The following is a 23,230-nucleotide window of genomic DNA, read 5'->3' as shown; positions in this document are numbered from 1 at the left end:
TGGACAGTTCTTGAGACAGTCGGCGTCGAGCGTTAGGTTCGCGCACACCAACCAACCCTCCTTAGGCCGTGCGAGCGAACCAAATAATAAGGTATCCGGACGAAGGCGAGAGTAACCTGGATGCAAATCTGGAAGTGTCGTGTTACGTAAGTACACTGTATATAGCTAGCGTATACGTTGTATTCATCCCCGTATCCACTTTGGCGAGGGAAATTGCGTTATTTATTAGGCTATTCTAGGACGTTTATCGTAGTTAATAGAAAATCGTAATTTAACGACCGACGCTGCGATTGTAGTGTCGTAGTCACCTACGCCTACTTTTAGTTATCCAAAGTGTTTTGTTTCATTTTAATCGAGAGTTTTTATTTATTTTCCTTAAAGCCAAGGAGAATTGGCATAAGCGCCTTCTACGTTTTGTTTTATTTCATTATTTACTTATCGCGAGTTAGCGTCGTTTTCTTTTAATTCCGAGAAGATTATTTTTAGTTTTATTTTGAAAAGTGAGACCTTTCGTTAAGCCTAGGAGCTGGGTATTTATTTTATTTTCTAATCTTCGCCTAGTTATCCACCAGCCCTAGTAGTTAACGTCGACTTGGCCTTGTCAGCGCGTCGCTGTGCTGACACCAAGTTATAGGAGTAACCATATTTAGTGTATTCCTTAATAGCAACTCGTGTACGGTGCGTCGACGTGCCGAGGTACACAGTGTGTACTTGTGTACTAGCAGATCGGCGCGACATTAACATCTACGAAGATCTAGAAGTGGTAAGCGAGCGACGAGGACTGTCAGCGAGACCCTGGACTACTCGAGCTGTCCGAGCAAATCGGAGGTAAGTTTACGATAGGTGCCCTACCCGACATAAACACCTCACAATACCTCAAGATGGATTCGACATACACATGATAACTACTTCAATGGTGACACATTCTCAAGGGCTGTATGTGTGTATGGGAAAAGTAAACTCGATAAATACTGGTCGGATTGGGCTGAAATTTGGCATGATGATAGCTCACATTCCCGATTAACATATAGGAATATTCTTATTTCAAAAATCCTTTCGGGCTCCGCCCCAGTGGCTCTGGAGTTTCCCATGTTAACCTTATGAGAAATGGAATTATTGAATCTTAACAGCTGTTTCAATTAAACAAGTTGGTTCTGTTCTATGATGTTCAATAGCATTAAAGTTACAAGGATTACCAAGAGGGTGCAGCACTATTATTTCTTTTACATTTATGACAACAGCTAATTTGCAACCAAAAGGTGAGTGAGCGTAGCGAACGAACTTCAACCTGGAGGCGAGTTAGCGTAGCGAACGAGCTAACCTGAAGGCAAGTGAGCGCAGCGAACGAGCTCCAACCTAAAGGTGAGTGAGCGTAGCGAACGAGCTCCAACCTAAAGGTGAGTGAGCGTAGCGAACGAGCTCCAACCTAAAGGTGAGTGAGCGTAGCGAACAAACTTCAACCAGGACGTGATTGAGCCATGCGAACGAGATAATCTTGAAAATTAAGAAGTTAAACGGGGCAAAGCCTGCGGGTTACAGCTAGTAAATAATACAATTTCTAACTTACTATTTTTTAAGTACATTTTTTAAATACATCACTGTAGGTAGTTAAATGCATTATGTGACAAAAATTATTTCTATTTAAAAATCTTTAAAAAGTTAAAAAAAAATATAAAACTGCGTAATAAAGCTTAAAGTTGGGTTCCGATAGTGTTCTTCAAATTCAGGAATTTGTCTTCAATTCTTCTGGAAAACTCCTTGGATTTTTCAAACCAGATTTAGTAGACATAGCAAGCAAAACACACACATAGTAAAAACAGGTTTATAAAAAACAGGCCTGCTGAGGACTGTACGTTCCCGCACTCGAGCAAGTAGCTCATCTGGTCAGCAATGACAATTTTGAATCAGTTTCAGTCTAATACTCTTTCAAGGGGGGAGCGAGCTGGTCCAATAGTAGAGCGCGGGACTTCAGTCCCTGAGGTCCAGGTTCAAATCCCGCCAAATCAACAATGGATTTTATCCAAGTCTTATGTGCCACAACCCCTAGGTCTAATCTGAAGTAATGTCAAAAACAATCCTGAGGTCATGTCTAGCGTCTCAGGAAAAAAATATTCATGTAAAATGAAGACTCGTTGAATTTGAAACCTTTAACTCTTACAGTTATTACGAGATTGCAGCCTCATTTTGGTTTGGTTATACAGTCTAACCTTGATATAACGAATCTCAATATAACGAATTCCTTGATATAATGAACTTTTTGAAATCTCCTAGAACTCTCCAAAAGACACAGTTTAAAACACCACAGTTATGTTTTACCTCTTTAAACGAATAAAGCATATCAATGACCTTGATTTAAAAACATCACAAGACACCTCAATATAACATATTTATCATTGTCAGAACCTCTTTATAGCGAGTTTAACCTCTACTTAACGAATTGTCTGCACCTCTCCCTCGATATAACGAAACCCTCCCCCCCATAATTGTTTATGAAATATCAGTTTCTTCATCTAGAAATGGAAAGGTGACATCAATGCTTGCGCTAACATTCGTCCGCTCCGTTTACACATCTCTGTCTGCTTTCGCTGCACGCTATGTGACAACTGAAGACTTATTTCATTCTCTGAGGACTGATGGTGACGTAATGTTTAGTAAACTGTGATTGGGTGATAAGTAACTATTGTGACTTGTACAATTTTTGGATGAAGAGAAACCTAAGAAAGGAAAGAATAGGAACAAAAGCAAAGAGAAAGAATAGCAACATCGTTATCTTAACATTCCTTTTACGAGTGTTTTTATTATCTTTAAGTTGGCTATGATTATACGCTTTATAATGACTTATAAATAAAAGAAACATCTTATAACACTTAAAACATATATTTACGCTTATACTGTTATTTACAAGACGGTAAATATACAAAAAAGATGGTAAGTGGTGATCGATTTCGATTGGAGACTCCAATCATCATCAGACCCAATAGGCAAATGACAAGAATCTTAATGGCGTCCCTACTTATACCCTATTGGCTACCGGAAGCACCGGCCAGTACATTTTTATAAATGCAACTGGAATCAAAATGTATTTGTTCATTAATCAACTTATTTCTATTTTTACATTTTTCCTCATAAATATACAATTCTTCCCAAGCATTCATTACATATCCTTTCTTACAATTCTTTAAAATATCTAGACTATCCTCCATTTTTCCTAGTGAGTGGCCATTTTGTAACAGGTGTTGTGCGACATTTGATCTTTCCAGTTTGTTGTTCCTCCACTCAGATATGTGGTTTTTGAAGCGGTTAACGAAGTTCACAGTCTGTCCAATGTAGAAGCTATCACAATCGTTACAATTGATTTTATAGATGCCCAAAGCGTCGAATTTGTTGAAATCTTCTATTTTCGGATGCAGTATTTTACTCATGGTGTTCTGAGTCCTGTAGGCAATTGAAACTCCGTATTTCTTGAATTTGTTAGCAGTCCTTTGTGTTGTAGTCCCCGTGTAGCTAAATGTGATATATCTGGTGTTTTCCTCTTTTATTTCTTCTAATGTTGTTCTGCTGTGTAGTGTATTCTGCCTATCGATTTTCCTCCTCCTCTTCCTTGCAATGTCCTCTATCGTCTTGGCTTGAAATCCATTAACTTGAGCGATCTTCTTAATGGTGTCTAGTTCTTTCTTCCTATTGGCTTGGCTAAGTGGGATCTTGTAGGCTCGGTACAGCATAGATCTAAAGGCTGCGGTCTTGTGGATTGTCGGATGGATAGACTTGCTGTTGATTGTAGTGTCCGTTTGCGTAGGTTTCCTGTAGATGTCAAACTCTATCTTGCTGTCTTTTCTCTCTAATGTGAGGTCCAGGAAGTTGATCTTTTTGTTTTCTTCAAACTCGTTGGTAAAGGTGAGGTTCGAGTGGTGGCTGTTTAGTGTCTGCATCATCGTTTCGTGCTCTTGCTCCTGGGCTTATCTGAAGATAACAAGAATGTCGTCTACATATCTAATATACAGTTTTACATCATGATTCTTTCTTAAATTCTTTAACATTTCTTTTTCCTGATGCTGTAAAAATATTTCTGACAAAATTGCCGAAAGTGGACTTCCCATAGCTAAACCATCTGTTTGTTCGTAAAATCTATTGTTAAATCTAAAATAATTTTGTTTCAAAACATTCACAAGCAATTTTACAATCTGATTGACATATTCATCGTCTAAACTATTCTGTAAAAGCCTACATTTAACAAGATCTACAGTTTCAGATACAGGTATGTTGGTGTACAGATTTACGATATGAAATGAGACTAGCCTACTATTCAAATCTATATCTATGTTCTTTACACGTTCAACAAATTCATAACTATTCTTTACATTGTATACATATTCTAATTCTAAATCATTGCTGAGCTTACTTGCTAACAATTTTGAAACATTGTAGGTAGGAGTAGGGCCAGGGATAGTAGCTGGTAAGGGCTAGACCACTCCGCTGGTGTACCTGCATCCCGCACGATTCACCCTGTGACATCACGTGGTTGTCAGCCGCGCCTGTGCTGTAGTATGATGGCAATGCTCGGCAGCGCGTGCTCTGTTTCGAATTAAAATTCCTGCTGAATTTAAAGACCTATTTTGTTAACCTCTGGCATTCTTAAAAGGAAATTAAATTGTCTATGGAATGGTGTAACTTGTTCATATGAATATTATTATTTACTATTTATTATTGAAGATCAAAGTACGAAGAACTGTCCTAGACTTTGAACATGTGGTTACTTTAATTATGTTTTTGAAAAGAATATGAAATATTTAACCAAATAAACAATTTATTTGTGTTCCCTAAGGGTTTCTCGAAATAAAAAAAACATGTATTTAGCCTTTCTCAATAGTAATATTTCTATTCAAAATTCAAGTTTTATTTTTACAACTTTTAAGACAAGCTTACTAAAATTAGGTTAAAATAACAAAATATTATTTGGGTGGCGATATAAATATTTAATTAGAATTTCCTATCATGTTCTTAAACCTTTTTAAATGCCAACTAAAACTTTTGTAAAAATGTAAAACTCAAGCAGTTTTAAAACTAATGATTGTTCTCTGACACTTTTGATTGTTTCAAACAAATTTGCTTATCGAAAAACCTCAAGTAATTAATATATAACAAATTATACGGTCACTAAAAATCGTAAAATAATGTATTTTTGTAAAAAAAAATACAACCGACAGAATGAAATAATCTCAATAAAGTAAACTTTTGTATTAGTCAAGCTCACGTATTTCAAGACGGCTCTATCTGCCATTAATTAATAAAAAAAATAAAAAATAAAAAAAGGATTAATAAAATAAAAGATTGAGAGTGTATTTTGAAAATCAATAAATTGTAGCTGGATATCATAAATATAAAAAAAACACACTGAACTGTTTTGTTATAAACAAAATCAAAGGAATTATTTTCTTGTATTTTATGTTTACTTCAGAATGAATGCATTATGAAAATAACACACACAAAAATGTTCTATGGATAATAATTTATTGTGATATTATGATATATCGGATCTTTTTTAAGATACTCATTAATACCACTGTAAGATCATAATTTAACTATCTAATTAAAAATGATTAATCATTAATTATTTGTTTTGTATTTGCATAGGAGTCATATTTTCTCAGCCCACTTAGAACTGTAGTAGCCCACTTTGTTATTGCTACTTGTTTTTTACAGTTTTTGTTCAAAACACATACTTTGTAAACACCTACAATTTCAATCGTGCTCTTTACCTTTTTAGAGCTGCAAGATATTCTTACGTTTTATGCTAGCTAAAACTTTATTTTTTCGTCTAGCTTGTTTCAGTTGTTGTGATTTTAAGATTGCTACTTCAGTTTGTAGTTTTTAATTTATTTCTGTTTTAGTTTTACAGTCTTTGCAATTGATCACATCGGGTATTCCATCGCGATTCATCTCTGTGCCAGTGCCACATTCTCCGGGATTTTACAAACAATAATTCCATAGGAAACAGATGAATATCATAAACAAACTATCAGTCAGTCACATATTATTTGACTTCAGAACACTTCCAACCACAGCTAACATTAAAACTGAACTACATACTTAGCGCATTGAATGCAAACAAACAAGGGGTTCATTGCAGAAGCGCTAGGCGAGGCAACCACGTGACGTCACGCGGCCGCCGACCCCCCCACTACCTGGCGCGGCGGCTTCTGCCAAACATCAAAAGAGTGGTCTAGCCCTTACTAGCTACTATCCCTGGCCCTGGGTAGGAGCACATTTGTAGGTAGGAGTTAAACATCTACAGGAAACCTACGCAAACGGACACTACAATCAACAGCATCCAGCAGTTATCCATCCGACAATCCACAAGACCGCAGCCTTTAGATCTATGCTGTACCGAGCCTATAAGATCCCACTTAGCCAAGCCAATAGGAAGAAAGAACTAGACATTATTAAGAAGATCGCTCAAGTTAATGGATTTCGAACCAAGACGATAGAGGACATCGCAAGGAAGACGAGGAGGAAAATCGATAGGCAGAATATACTACACAGCAGAACAACATTAGAAGAAATAAAAGAGGAAAACACCAGATATATCACATTTAGCTACACGGGGACTACAACACAAAGGACTGCTAACAAATTCAAGAAATACGGAGTTTCAATTGCCTACAGGACTCAGAACACCATGAATAAAATACTGCATCCGAAAATAGAAGATTTCAACAAATTCGACGCTTCGGGCATCTATAAAATCAATTGTTGTTTGTTTGAACTCTGTTTTTGATAGCCTTGTTCCTCTGCATGTTAAAATGAAACGCAAATATCCACCATGGTTCTCTATTCATTCGATTCAATTAATAAAAAATAAGGAAAAAATAAGAAGGAAATTGAAGAAAAACCATATTCCATTTCATTTTTATGATGATTACAAAGACCTGCGCACTCAGTCCAAACGTAGTATTAAACAAGATTATTTAAATTATATGTGTGATATCGAAAATAGTATTATAAAAAATCCGAATTCTTTCTGGGGAATTGTAAAGAGGCTAAGGTCGAGCAATAATAGTTCCGCAACAATGACACTGGACGGGGAGGAGGTGGAGGGGGGTGAAGCGATAGCCCGGAGGCATTTGCCACTTATTTCCAATCAGTGTACGTACCTTCCAATCTTGATAGTGAGGAGTTATGTCGTCAGGCAGTTTGTTCTCCAGTACATAATTATATTGACGAATTCACTTTGCATGATATATCTGAGGATGAATTGATTTCGGCTTTTAAGAAGCTCAAGACAAAACGTTCTTCTGGTCCGGATGGCATACCTTCGTACATCTTCAAAGGCTGTGCTGAATTGTTAGTTCTACCTTTAATAAAGGTAGAAAGATTTTTTAGAAGATTAAAGATTTTTAATCTTTCTATTAGCAATTCATATTTTTCTGATCGCTGGAAACGCACGAAGGTTGTCCCTATTCACAAGAAAGGAAAGAAAAACGACCTAAAGAATCACAGACCTGTTGCCATTTTATCAACCCCAGCGAAAATTTTGGAATCCTTGTTGTACAATAGAATATTTCTTTATATAAAAAACTACATCACTCCTTTTCAGCATGGTTTTTTCCCCGGGTCGTTCCATAAATACCAACCTTCTTAATTTTTCTAATTTCTGCATATCTTCTTTAGATAGGGGAGGTCAGATTGACGTTATTTACACAGATTTTGAAAAAGCGTTTGATACAGTCAGTCATTTGATCCTTTTGTCTAAACTGAATTATTACGGGTTTTCTTATGATGTACTAAAATTTTTCTCCACTTATTTATTTAATAGAAAGCAATATGTCGTATTCCAAGGCTATTATTCTAATGAATTCATTGTTTCATCTGGTGTTCCGCAGGGTTCTAATTTAGGTCCTCTACTTTTCACATTTTTTATTAATGACATTGTTGAATGTATTCATCATAGTAAAGTTCTTCTATATGCTGATGATTTAAAAGTCTTCAAAGAAATAAACACTGTTAATGACTGTATACTTCTTCAGGAAGACCTAGATCGTTTAGTAGGCTGGAGTAATAAGGGCTTAAAATTTCATCCAGATAAATGTGCTGTCGTGAGGTACACAAGACGTACGCAGAATATCATTAATTTTCGCTACTCAATGAATGGTGCTGTCCTTCAATCTCTTTATAAAACCAAAGATCTTGGAATTACAATTGATGACAAGTTTTCGTATGCAGACCATATTGCTGAATCCTGTAAGATGGCTTATCGTAACTTGGGTTTTATATTCAGATCTGGGAATTTCCTGAAAGGCATATATGGACTCAAGCTACTATATTTCTCCCTGGTTAGGTCTAGACTTGAATTCGGTTCAATAGTGTGGTATCCACATCATGCTTATCTCATTGAGATGATAGAACAAATCCAAATAAAATTCCTACGGTATCTATTTTTCAAAAGATTCGGCTATTTCACATATGACATATCATATCCTATATTACTGGATCTGTTCGAAATGAAGAGCTTAAAGAGTCGACGGGATGTACTAATGCTGACATTCCTCCACAAATTGGTCAATGGAAAAGTTGATGATAGCGAGATCTTATCGCTGTTATCTTTCCTCGTGCCTCGTCCCTCGTCCAGAGTCCGCGTTTTGTTCGCTCCTACGTTCGCCCGGACTTGCCTGGGTGCCCAGTCTCCTGCCAATGTTTTAATGAGGCTTTATAATACATTACCCCAGGGTATTGATTTATTCAACTCGACCCTAGCCTCTTACAGAAATCTGCTGAATGATAATTTATTTTAAGAATAATTTCATAGTACCATGGCTATTGTCTCAATTAAATTTGTTGTGTTTCAATTTAATTTAAGTTGCTCATTTTCTGTCGTTGTTGTACTGTTGTTTATGTAAAGTGTTATTTATTTAATATTGTGTTGTTGCCTACATGATGAAGAAAAGACATTTTGACACGTGTTCACACAAAGTATGTACTGTATTATGAGTATTTGTACTATGCTGCAATGTAATTGGACGTAAGTCTGTATTGTAGCATTTAAATAAATAAATAAATTGTATTGATTGTGATAGCTTCTAAATTGGACAGACTGTGAACTTCGTTAACCGCTTCAAAAACCACATATCTGCATGGAGGAACAACAAACCGGAAAGATCAAATGTCGCACAACACCTGTTACAAAATGGCCACTCACTAGGAAAAATTGAGGATAGTCTAGATATTTTAAAGAATTGTAAGAAAGGATATGTAATGAATGCTTGGGAATAATTGTATATTTATAAGGAAAAATGTAAAAATAGAAATAAGTCGATTAATGAACAAATACATTTTGATTCCAGTTGCACTTATAAAAATGTACTGGCCGGTGCTTCCGGTAGCCAATAGGGTATAAGTAGGGACGCCATTAAGATTCTTGTCATTCGCCTATTGGGTGTGATGATGATTGGAGTGTCCAATCGAAATCGATCACCACTTACCATCTTTTAGCGAATTTCCCATATAGGGAATAAGCTATTACCGTTGTACTCATTGTAAGACCTGGACGCGGGACCGATTTTTTTTTTCGTCTTGAGGTCCCTAGAGGCCAAAAACACCATCCGTTCAAATTCATATATATATATATATATTTATATATATTATATATATATATATATGTGTCCGTTAGCACGATAACTCAAGCAAAAATGATCCGATTTTGATGAAATTTGGTACAAACGTGTAAACCTACGTTTATTCGAACGAGTTCGCGATCCAGCATGATCGGACCATGGGAACGGGGGTTTACGGGGGGTTTTATGGGGTAAAAATAGGTTTTTCCCATTTTTGACCCAAAAAACATAAAATTTAGCAATTTCTTTCCAAACCATTTTGCAGAGCTTAAAAAAAACAAATAATTTAGTATATTGAAGCGTTATTATGCGCCTAATGGTTACGGAGAAAATTCAAAAAAATTGTAAATTTAAAATTATTCTTATGGAGAAGAAGTAAACTGTTGTAGTTTGCTTGTTTATGAACATATTTTGATCAAATTTGGAAATCGTTTTTATTTCTTACTAACTATTAACATTTTACAAAAAAAAACAGTTTTACCCTCCCTGATGCAGCAAACCTAAGTACTTGTTAAACTAATTCTATTTAAATCGGGAATAAATGTTATATTTTTAAGTAGACATTTTAGTGTAAATCAAATCAGTCAAATGAAAATTCGCTTAGTCTGCAGGTTTGCTGCGGCGGGGGTATTTTTTATATTTACCATCTTGTGAGTAACAGTATAAGCGTAAATATATGTTTTAAGTGTTATAAGATGTTTCTTTTATTTACTTTCCGTAAATTTAAGGGTGCGCTCTACCCGTCTGGCTCGCGCAAATGTAAGGGTTTTAGTTCTTCCTGATTGTAGCCCCAATTGTGAACCGATTTAAAAGATCTTGGTGTCATATTTTTCGTTAAATGTTATTGTAGGTTTCCCGTTTTTTTTAATTTTGATAATTTAAAAAATGTTGGGCTCAAAGGTTGGTGAAAAATGTAAAAATAGGCGTTTTTTATCATGAGTTTTAATACATTAAAATAATTTTTAGAGAAAAAATAAAAAACGGGAAATTTGCAATAGATTCTTAAAAACAAGAACCTGGAATTAGTTTACTAAAAAGTTGAATGATAACTATGTAAACACGCAGACTCGAAAGGCTTGCAAGCGCTCTTCAAGGCGCCGTGCAGTGGCGCGGCCATGCGGCCAACGGCTCAACCTGTCGTCGGCTCTCCCACCACAGCCATCGATCGATATTTCCCCTCCTCTCGGTTGATTCTGTTCTATCTCTGCGTCATCGCCGTTTTCACACATATGAGTATACTGTCCTCTTTGTAAACAGTTATACTCAGCCAACGCAAATTGCTTGCACAGATACAGCTTTAAAACTTTACCAAAATATAAGTTTGTTTATAAACGTCGGGTATGAGATTGTTGTAATAACAACCATAATAAAAGTAGTTTAAGAAAACCAATACTCAATAGTACTGTATTAAAACAGCATTCTTAAATTTTTGTAATTAACCCCTCCAAGTTGGGGACTTGAATCTGATACCTCAAATGTTCTAGCTAGACTATTGACCACTCAGCCATTGATTGATTGATTCTGTAGGGGCGGACCTTGTCCTGTTGCACGTCAGCCACTGATGGGCTTTTTGCGCTCCCCACATGGTACTTCAGAGTCCGTCAAACCTGAGTTGCTTAATGAACTCCAGCATCCTGTTAATGAGCTCCTCCTGAGGAAGGTGTCTGCCCCTTGTCATTGCACCAAGAGTACTGTCCCTTACCTCATTCAGAGCTGTGCAGTCGTAGAGTAGGTGATCAGCAGTCTCCTCTGATTGCCCACATTTCCTACACGCAGTGTCACCATTGTGGATCCTCAAGCGATGCAGGTGTAATTTCAGAAAGCCATGTCCAGTGACCATTCCTGTGATCTGTCTGAGTCGCCTCCTGTCCAAGCGTAGGGCATTGGAGGCGACCGTCTGGGAAGGGGAGAAGAGGGTGAGCTTACTTACCCTATGGTCCACTCAGCCATTCAACTTCAAGTTCAAATTCACTACAAGTCATAACACGGGCTACAAATAAAATACCCTGTCGCAGCAAAACTATTCACTAAGCGAATTTCAACTTGTATGATTACAGTATTTTTTACTAAAATATTTCCATAAGTAATACAAACTTATTCCTATTTAAATAACATTAGATTTAACGAGTGCTTAGGTTTGCTGCTACGGGGAAGGTAAAAAGTGTTTCTTGACCATACGTCAGTAGAATGAAATTAATGAATTTGCCAAATGTTATCAACATACAGTATATCCATAAACAAGTAAATTAAAACGGTTTTAATTTTCTTCCTGACCGTAGGCATACAACAGCGCTTCAATATACTAAATTACTCTGCACCGATGACCTCTTGCCAAAATCAAGTTTTCGGTCAAATAGTATATTTATTTATTTATTTAGTATAGAGAGGGGTTATAAGTGGCTAAGGCCTTATACTGCTCTACTAGGCTACAGCCTCAAAATCCCATCCCCATCCCCAAAACCATGGCTCCGAGCCTGCGCATGCGCGCGCGGGAAGATGACAACTGAATACTGAATACTCATCTCCATTCATACTTGGCTTAAAATACCTACTTTGTATGTTAGCATTTCATCGAAAAGTATTAAAAGAATACAGTATGGTACGTATTTTCAAAGACAAATAGTTTATTTGAAAACAAAATCATTCACGAAAATAATATTGCTAGTAACACGCAAAGAAACAGCACCGCAACCACAGTTCGTGTCCTGAACCAATGATTACGAGTAGAATGAAGCTAGTATTAGTGAAATGAAGTATTTTTATTTATTTATTACATACACGGCAAACGCCATTTTCAAGAGAGTTTAGTTGACATTGATTGTCAACTACACTAGTGCACAACGTACGCAATTTAATTAGTCAAGGTCAGACCATGGTATAATACTCTACTGGATAGAGCGCTGTGTGGTGGGAAAACGGTCCGTGCCCACCAGTCGAATTGGTGGGATACCGAGGCGGACGGGCCGAATGAACCTCTGCCTTTTACACAAACATACTTTCACTCAACCTGCCCTGCTTCACTTATTTGCCAACGTAAAAATTTCAAATTTTTATTTTTATTTTCTGGAAAAGACAGTGCTTCTTACTGTATACCTAAACATATTTTTTATAATTTATTTAGGCAAACTAAAACTGATGATCGTTTTTTAACACAACTAAAAACATGAAAAATGTAGTAAGCGAGGAACTTTTTTATTTTTTGGTCAGGAAAAAAATTCCTGCGGCAAAGTTTTGGATTAAAGTATGAATTTTATTTTTTATATGAAGCTTTTTTTGATACGGAGTTTGCTTGTATCATTTTTAAGCGATTAAAAATGGGCATAAAATCGCTTGGCGCGGCATTGGCGCTAGGAGCTCGGCCGGCTACTGTCGGCGAAATAAATATGTGCACTCGAGTATGAGCCTAAATATCTCTTAGATGAATTATCCGAGTTTGTTGAAACAAAAATAAAATATAAGCTGGTTTAAATAAATTGTACGTGGTAACAACGAAAAAAAAAATCCGTTTACCAGAAAAATTTATATAGTTGAAAGATCCTAAAAAGCACCGGTTTTTAAGAAACTCTGCACTAACACTGAAGTTTAAAATTTAATTGTAAACAAATCACTGAGCCAATCTCTCTGAAATTTGTATGGCTTACTGGTAGGTTTATTGTTAACATTTCCATGCATTGTAAAATTTTACTCGCAATAGTTTTTATGCTGCTGTTAATTTTTAAAACGTATGCTAACATCGTTAATAAGACGCTAAAAACTCCATTCAAAATACCATCGTGTTTGTCGTGACACAAGAAATAACACCAATATTACGGATTTATAACGCGAACAAAAGTGTTTTTAAAACAGATTTATATTTGTAAACAAAAATGTCTTCCGCGACTGGCAGCGGGCCGCCTGGTGTTTGTACGATATTTAGGCATCAGTTTACGGGATTTAGATACTCAGTTTCTGGCATTTAATTATCATAATACACATTAAATACGTCATTACATTACGAAGGATGGTTGACTAAATTTACAAGCTTATGTTGTAGCGTATGTATGTAACAGGTTGCTATGATGTTATTAGCGAGATAACATTAAAAAGGTAAACAAGACTCGCCACGTATGTTAGTCAACGAATCGTCTAAAAAGTACATTACCGTGTAGGACACAGAAAGAGGGAAGAACAATCATATTTATATTATTGAGAATAATTTACTACAAAATGAATACGGTAACCAATAATTATGGTCGCCGGAATAAGGCAGAAGCAACTCTGACTTTAGAACCCGACGTAACATTGACTTTGAATACTGCAAATAGGCATCTTATTTATGTGAATCAAATGGACCATTGTCATTTAGATTGCTTTATTTGTTAACCACACAACCTTACTTAAATGATTGGTTTTAATAATGAACGATGAAAAATTAATGAGTGGATTCTTTCTTTATGTGATAAAAGATACTTTAAAAATGAAATTTTCATATCACCATTTCCTTTTTTGTAAACATTAATTACATAATTATAATCCCCAAGAATGTGTGAGATACCGACTGATTCTGTGCCCATTACGGTGTAGCTACAGTTGGAATAGAGTTAAATAATAATAATGAAAATCTTAAACATCAACAAAAGAAAATAAATAAATATAACAGTTGATTAAAAAAACCTTAAGATTACTATAATTTAATGTAGTGATACTTTACAAAGTATAACTAAAGTATTTTTTTTTATATTCAATAATGACAAACAAGACTCAATATTTAGGAATGTTTTACTTTTTACTGTATAAGCTTATGGGAGCGATAGCGAACGTCACGTTGCTGCCAGTGAGTGTCGGTGGCAGGGCATGATGAAGGTTTGAGCAGAAGCAAAAGATACGCGGACACGTGAATAACAACCCGGTTGCGCTTGCGCGTGTGTACGTCGGGAGCTCCGCAGGGCACTGTCTGTCTAGTCTAGCGTAGCAGTCAACTGAACTCGCGAACCTGGAACCTCCTAGCTCCTCCCACCATTTCCCCTCCAACTGGGTTGCACTGACACGGCGCAGTCTGGCGGACACTTCGAACATCGTTCTGAGATTTCCGAGCTGAGGTAGAGCGCACCCTTAATAACACGTACAATGCTGATCAAGAAGTTATTTATTGTTTTCAATACGATTTGTTTTAACTAAGGCAACACCAATGCTCTGGTTGATGATTATTATTGATAATCCACTGTTGTGATAAAACATTAATGTAGCATACCGGCCTTTCAAGAGCAGAAGCTTACAAAACTCTCTACTGTTTTGTTTTGTTCTTTACGTGGTTTATTGCTATACAATACAGTGCTTGACTAGGTTTTATGTGGGTTAAAAGAGTAAGCTGTGATTTTAAACTTACAGTATATAACCTGAACCAAGGTCAATGACTACAAATGTCATGATTGCGCAATATTAATGATTGTGTAATATTGTATTTTGTTATTTAAAATGTAAATTGTGACATTAATGGACATTTTTATTTACACAGTATTTCAGTGTTTTATGAGTTTTTCATATTTTTTATACCATGGGTCTATACTGTGGTTTTTACTATCTGTAGTCTCCCTCCCTCTTTATTACCCCGGATAATCAAGGTTCTACTTTAAAATGTAAACACTGTAGGCCTACTGTAAAGTATTGTAGCCTATGCTACTTAATTGTGTTTTAATGAGGTCAAATCCAGACCTATATTGACCGATGCTGATTCTCAACCTTGTCATTTTAATCGTTGATATAACGAATGTTCAGTTCGGTCCCATCAGATTCGTTTTACCGAGGTTGGACTGTACAAGTATTAATGTTAAAATATGACTATTAGTCCATTAGGCATATTCAGCATTGCATATTATCAGTTAAAAATAACTTACAATCCACATTCTAAAAAAGTCAATAGGCTTACCTAAAACATGAACTAGGGTAGATAACAACAACATAAGGTAAACTAAACAAGCTGTTAATGCAGTTGAAAATTGCCAATAGAGTACGAGATATTGTTAAGGATCTGAAACCTTCAAGAATTAAGAATGCTCTGAATCTGAATGAATATGTGATTGAGAAGGAATTCTGTTGCAGATAAACTAAAACCACTACACTTTACTTATGTAGATAGAGAAGCATGTGTTTGGGTTTGAGAACATGTTAATTTGAAACATCCAGCCACACAAACCTAATAAGGGAACTCTTGTAAACTGAGATGGTAATCTTGTACTGTGTTATTTCAGGTGAATATGCATCCCATACGAATCGCACTAAACCTCCAGCCTGACCTAGTGAACCACCTCGACCCTCTACGCACAGTGTTGACACAAATGAGCGAACGAGAAATGAGGCGGAAGGAGACCAACGAACTCATGAGCTTCAAAATGCACTACCTGTCTTGCGTGGTGGCAGAGGTGGCTAAATGCAGGTATGTGTTAGATTTATTTTTAGGAGGTTTTTCATGAATGGTGTTGGGCTAAAGAATTTTTTTCTTCACAGCTCATTTATCAAATAGAAGATCCATGGTGGGACTGGTCTTGTAGTTTAGATGATCTGGCTATTAGCTTGTGATAACTGCAAACTGGTGGTTTGGGGTACCACTATAAGGTGAAGGTCCTTGTCTGAAAGCAGAAAATTGTAGGTCTCTTAGGCAAGGAATACGCTCTCTGCGTTCTTAAGTGTATTAAATACCCCAAAAACCTTAACTGTTTACAAAATATTTTCTTTATGATTTATGACTGTAAGGTTTCTATTTTTAAGTTACCTCATGAAATAAAAGTAAAATGTCAAAGGGTAAGAGTTGACTCCTTTACAGTGTGTTTTTTTTTTAGGAATTGGTAAAACAGAAAAACCACAAACAATCATTTCTAATACTACATATCTCTTTTCACTCACCATTCAATTGTGTATCGTTCCCTGAAAAATAATTTATGAGTAAACTACATAGATATATACAGGGTAGGATTCAAAAGTAATGAGCCTTGTTTTACCTGACAGAACAAAACCGTGAGCAGCGCTGTGCAACATCACGCTTTGTTTTGGAGGATGTCTGCTTCACCTGGCAACAGGTGGAAGCCGCCTCCAAGCTCTAGGAGCAACGTCTGTTGATTCATGACACAGCGAAATGGAGTTCTTTATAACAACAACAAGCAATTAAATTGTGTCTCTAGTTGGGCAAGACTCCTTCAGAAACATTTGCCATGCTTTGGCAGGCCTTTGGGGATCAGTGTCTTTCAATTTCCCAAACAAAAATAGCGGAACAAGGGTTTTCCAGGATGGCCGGGAAGATGTTGGCGATGAGCCCTGGTCTGGACGCTTGTCAATAGCCTGAACGGTCCAGAGGGTGTGCACATTTTTTATCACAGACCGTTGGTTAAGTCATTTTCAAGTGGCAGAAACCGGCGCAACACATTATTACGGAGGATCTGCACATGCGGAAGCTGTGCACCAAGTTGTCTCCAGGCTCTTGACTGGCAAAAAGAAAGAAATTTGAGTGCGCTGAGATGTCTAGAACTGCTTCAAATGTGCAATGGTGATCCTAAATTTCTTCATTCAATGCTGAAATGTTTCCCCCTGACATTTTTTTATTTCCACGCTTTAAAATTGCTTTAAATTCCTTTAAAAGGACGGGGGTTTCTCATTTCAATACAAACTGCTGGCAAGGAGGCGATTGCAGCCATCTTGGAAAGGCCTATGCGGGCGCTTTAGAGACCTGGGACAGTCAAAAAACAAAAGTGTATTGACGCATTAGGGTCCTATTTTTAGAGGTGGGCGAGTACTCGACTTTCAAGCAATTACTCAAATTTTTCCAAATACTCGACCTCGAGTCAAGTAGTTATAAAAAGTGCCACTTCACGATTTTCTATGGCCTGTATTTAATAAATGATGTTTGTTTTTGTGTTGATGTCTTATTTAATCCCCATTCCAAAAAAAAAAAAAAAAACGACCATCTAACTTAATATAACTTAGAGGCTAGTAAATCAAATGTTCAACAAACAACCATCCATATTGTCATTCGGCAGAGCTAGCAAGAGGACTTACTACTTTCCTAGGCTACATCAGCCAACAATACGTCTCGATAACGATACGGTAAGTTAAACCAAATAAAGCATTGAATGAATCTATCGAGTTACAGTAGTCAGTCAATAGTCAACAAGGGAGTCTCGTGATTATTAAGTCATAGGCAGATGATTCTTGAAGATATTATAAAGTACAGTATTAGATTAAGTTTAAATTGTCATAAAAATATTTTATACCAAAATACATTAATACAACAAATAAAAATTAACTATTATTGCATTGTATTTTTTCACTTTAATCGGTATTGGTGTTAGTTTTAAAAGCCTATAAGTTACTGCAAGGAACATTGGGTCTTGGCAGAAAGCCAGAAAGATCAATAATTCCACTTCAGTGTGAGTGTAGTGTTGCCAGATGGACAACAATTTTTGTACTTTTATGACTGTTGTGGTAGCGGAACAAAGTATAAGTATCATTTTCTAATGAATTTACATAAACATGATTTAAATTAGCCAAACCATTAACTTGTGTTTACAAATCAAAAGCTGTAGCAATTTTATGATAATTTTGCAGGCATTCACCATAATGATGTAATGATAAATATGGCAACGTCAGCCCTGCAAAACAGCTATTTGATGGGAAAAGAAAGCAGAAGCAGAATGAGCAGTAGAAAGAAAGACAGAGGGAGATGGTGTAACAACAAAACATAATGGAATGGAGTGATATGTCTAGTCAGTTTGGAATGTTTTTACTTTTGAAGTGAATTTGTAACTTATAATACAATTGATTTTGTTTAGTTGAAGTTTGATATAAATTAAAATAAACATATTCTATTTGTGATTTTGATTGTGCAATTTTCAATCTGGTGGCAGAAACATGACAACTGCAGTTTGAATTGTACCATAACCTAAAAAGTGGTGAGTTTAGTAAACCAAGGCTATACCCGGCTAAAGTGAAATGTGTTTATTTTAAAATTAATTGTTCAATGGAGTATTTTATTTCAAGATAATAGGCCTACTACGTTTTTGTTTGATATTTTTAATCTGTCAGAGACGAGTGACTTTATCATTCTTATAAATGTAATGAGTGAAGAAGATAGCCCTAGTAACCATAACCTTCAAACTTAAGGCAGATGAAGTGCTTATCCAAGTGATTATTTTAAAATACTTTATTGCATATGATGTTTTTAACTATACATGTAGTTATATTAAGTTATCTGTTTTATAAATAAATTTATTTTTACAAATTCTGTTTCTTTATTGAATTGAAATTACAGTATTCTTAAAGTTGTTTAGTTACCTAGGTTAAAGTTATTTAGTTAAGTTGAACCTATGTTGATTATCATGTTTATGAGGAGGAGGAAAAGGTAAGAAAAAACAAAATACCCCCGCTTCAGCAAACCTGCTGACTAAGCGAATTTCCATTAGCCTGATTGGATTTACACTAAAATGCCTCCTTAAAAATAACACATTTATTCCCTATTTAAATAGAATTAGTTTTAACGATTTCTTAGTTTTGCTGCAACAGGGAGGGTACAAAAGTGTTGTTTTTTTTTTTATGTTAATAGACTACTTTATTCTTAGTAAGAAATAAATGTATTTTTCAAATTCAATCAAAAAATGTTCATAAACAAGCAAACTACAACAGTTGACTTATTCTCTATAAGAATAACATGAGAATTTTAAATAAATTTTTTTTAAATTTTCTCCGTAACCATTAGGCGCACAATAACGCTTCAATATACTAAATTATTTGTTTTTTCAAGCTCTACCAAATGGTTTGGAAAGAAATTGTAAAATTTTGTGTTTTAGGGTCAAAAATGGGAAAACGCTATTTTTACCCCATAAACCCCCGTTCCCATAGTCTGATCAAACTGGTTCGTGAACTCGTTTGAATAAATGTAGGTGTACACGTTTGTACCAAATTTCAACAAAATCGGATTATTTCTGCTGGTAACTCGTACCGTGCTAACGGATACATATGTATATGAATTTGAACGGATGGTGTTTTTGGCCTCTAGGGACCTCAAAACTAGAAAGTAAATCGGTCCCAGGTCCAGGTCTTACCATGAGTACTACGGTAATAGCTTATTCCCTAAATGGGAAATTCGCTAACACACAATAACAAGTGATGTGTAAATTTAATGCTGCAGCCAACAAAAAGGCTTGGCCAAATTTGTTATAAGGCCTAATACTAATAAGTAGTAACCATATTACTTAGACAATTTGGTGTAGGCTATACTAAAACTACCTATTTAGGCCTAGGCCTACTTTACGCGCAACTACTCGACTCGACTCAAATTGCTAGATCATTACTCGCCTACCCTTACCTATTTTGAAGATTTTTAGTCCCATGTACTGATCAGATCAGTGAATCATAGTTTTCCAACAAAGGCTCATTACTTTGAATCCCACCCTGTATGTTACAGACAAGCAGAGAGAGAAAAGCCGATGGATCCAGTGGAAGCATTTGCTCGTAAGGTTCTCAAGAGTGTTCGGGGCAAAGAGTACGTAGAAAGCTTCATACGAGACTTGGTGCGAGAGTTCCCTCACAGAGAGTGTACGATATTCAGACAAGTATGTAGAATATTTTTGTAGTATTTTACTTGCAGAGCATTTTGCAATCTTTTTGGTAGCTGTGAGGATTTTAGAGATGTGCGAGCACAGGTTTTTCAGGTCGAGTCGAGTTCGAGTCGAGTAATTGGCAAAAGATTCGGTTCTCGAGTTCGAGTCGAGTTTAAACCAAAAAGATTGAAGGATGTGTAAGTTTAAGTAACTCCTTAGGCCTAGAACATGTAACTTGTAAAACAACCTTGTTACAAGCTGAAGTAAGATTATAAATTAGTTAATTATTAATATTTGTGCTGTAAAATATCAATATAATGCATAGAAAATAATATTAAAACAACAACAATAGAGCTCATAAATGAACTTCAACTTCTGTGAAAAATAGGCAAGTGAGCATATATTTATTTATCAAAAAATTAACTACATTAATCCCTATTGATAAGTAATATTGCATAATACTTGGCTAAAATTACTTAATACTTGCAATCTATTAGTTATTAAGGTTGCAATTACAATATATAGTTTAATATAGAGATTTATTCTAAATCTTGAAATTTTATTTTCTATCTTTTCACCTTTAGTTTTGTAAGTTTATTACGATTATTCTTAGTTTGTGTGGTTTTTGTATCAGTAGGTCTACAAAATTTCCAATAGTTTGGCAGTGGGTAAAAGAAAAATACATTTTTAAAATTAAAGAAAATTAAATTTATTAACCTAAATAAATAAAAAATAGGCCTACAAGTAGCCTACCTTACTGTTAAACAAAACAATTGTAGATTGAACATTGTACTGAATAATGTAATAGGCTCATACAATAGTAGTTATAGAAATTAGAGATGTGCGAGTACTCGAGATTTCGAGTTCGAGTCGAGTACGGCCTTGAAACTCGAGCTTATCTGTGAACTCGGCAGTTTCGAGTCGAGTTTGGTTTGAAATTGTAAAAAATCAATATTTGTTAAAATATAACTTGTGTTTACATAAAATGCTTTATAATTTTGTTACAAATATTTATACTGTGTAGAAATAAGCAAGAGGTAGTTGTCCTAACCTATTTTTATAGCTGTCACAACAGAATAGGTCAACTCAAAGCAGTCACCTGCGACTGACTGGCATTAATGGCAATGGCATAATCTGGACTTGACACAGAATGACATGGGTGTTTTAAAGTACTGTTTCACAATAGAAAACTCCACTACTGAACTGTTACGTAAGCAATAAATCTATTTACCTTGAAAGGAGCCAACAGTGGGTGGTGTTAGGGGGTTGGGGGGGAAGGGTAGGGTGAGACCATTGAGCTATATTTAGACCAGATAGTCTAGAGATAAGATAAGACTAGACTTTCACCACTTCCCAAATGGCTGGGTAGGGGCAGGGGGATTACAATAGCAGGTTTTTTTCCTTGCCTGGTTTGACTTTTGTCTTTTTGTGTAGGAGATTTGAATCATAAAAAATATAGTTTGAATTGACCACAATTATTTAGCATTGATATTACAATCTGCAAGAGACCAGGATAAATATTATTCAAATTAGAGTTAATGCCATGATTTGCATTTTTACATCAAAATACAACATTGCGCAATCATGATGTTTTGGGTCATTGACTTTAATAACACATCTGTTATAAGTTGATGATTATAAATTAATGTTCCCGTGGTTGAAAATAATTATTGTGTAAACTTGTAAAACATTAGATACCGTAACTCATAAATAAGTATAAAATCATTCATAAAGACAATAATTATAGTAGCACTCCAAAAAAAGGATTTAAAGATGACAACATAAAAACATCATTATACTTTCACTTCTTTTCTTTGGGTTCTCTTCATCCACGCATTCAACCAGTTGCCATGGTTACTATAATCACCCCATTCCCATTAGGGACTTCTATGCATTACTCATAATCAGCTGAGCTGTTATCATCAGTTATTGATAACAACATATTTTTTCTTGTTGAAGCTATTAAAGAGTTATAACATAGACTAAATAAAGTAATTTTTATGTATGGGAATAAACAACAAATGCTTTCTGTTACTAAAGCTTACAAATATCTCAAAATAATTAAGTGCTTGCACTTGGCCTTCTATAAATTTGATTACAAATTCTTTAGCTTACAATAAGTAGGCTTATCAGTTTGGCTTGGCCTAAATCTAGGTTACATAGTTTGTTTTCCTTCATGACAACTTTACATTAATGTGGTTAATGTGCATGGAATACAATTGATTATAGTGAGTTAGGCCTTCATTTTATTTCTATAACTAGGGTTGCTTTCAGAGAGGTGAAAGCCAGTTGAGCGGAACAAACGTGATTTGATATTTGTATAAGTAATTAAATGTAAAAAGGTCAATAGATGTACTAATGCTGGTTTTATTGATTAAAATTATAATAATTCAAATTTGTTTTTACTAGGCCTACATCTTGTTATTCAGATACCTCTTCCAGAAGTGCATTATGGTAGTTTTGACCATGAAAATATTACAGTAGTTGGAATCTGATATTAACATCCAAAAAGTAAAGTATAAAAAAGAGAAAGATAATTTAACATTCAAATGCAACTGCAGCCTACAACAAAAAAACATTGGGCTACATTTTTCACCCTTACAATCGGTTAAAGTATTTAAGTATATAAAAAAAAAACAGTAACTATAAAAAAACGAGTATTAAAGTATAACAACAGGAGGGGGAAATTTGACATTTAAATTCAACCGTGCAACATAAAATGGCTGAAATGTAGGCCTAAACATAAGTAATAAGTAAACATCGCATTCAGCTGATTTAAGTGAAAACAGAATAATAATAATAAGGGAGGACATGCCTTAAATATACAATGTAGATAATATAATTAGAAATTAGTAGCCTACTTCTGGACAAGCCTTGACAATTATTAATACCGTGGTTAAAAGTGGACTTCTATAAGCCTAGCTAATTAATTTATTTACTTATTATTATGGTTGTAACTGGACGTATGTATAGCCCGTGGCTTGGCAATCAAATACCAGTATTTATACAGGATATGCTACTGTTATCAACATTTGAAATTACTGAATTGTTACCAAA

At 35.4% G+C, this 23,230-nt stretch overlaps 1 protein-coding gene across 2 annotated transcripts in view; it reads left to right on the top strand.

The window, feature by feature from the left end:
* LOC129004760 (ankyrin repeat and MYND domain-containing protein 2) overlaps positions 1-23,230 on the top strand; it is a 77,226-nt gene that overhangs the window by 42,330 nt on the left and 11,666 nt on the right. For both annotated transcript variants that reach the window (XM_054433387.1, XM_054433394.1), the window contains exons 4-5: positions 15,836-16,020; positions 20,038-20,185. In XM_054433387.1, the coding sequence (XP_054289362.1) occupies positions 15,836-16,020; positions 20,038-20,185 (333 nt within the window). The remainder of the gene's footprint in view (positions 1-15,835; positions 16,021-20,037; positions 20,186-23,230) is intronic.

This window comes from Macrosteles quadrilineatus, unplaced genomic scaffold (assembly GCF_028750875.1).
Source record: "Macrosteles quadrilineatus isolate MER2022 unplaced genomic scaffold, UCM_ALF_1.0 Scaffold_1__1_contigs__length_201487025, whole genome shotgun sequence".
Taxonomy (NCBI): Eukaryota; Metazoa; Arthropoda; class Insecta; order Hemiptera; family Cicadellidae; genus Macrosteles; species Macrosteles quadrilineatus.
This window is presented reverse-complemented; position numbering and strand designations above follow the sequence as displayed.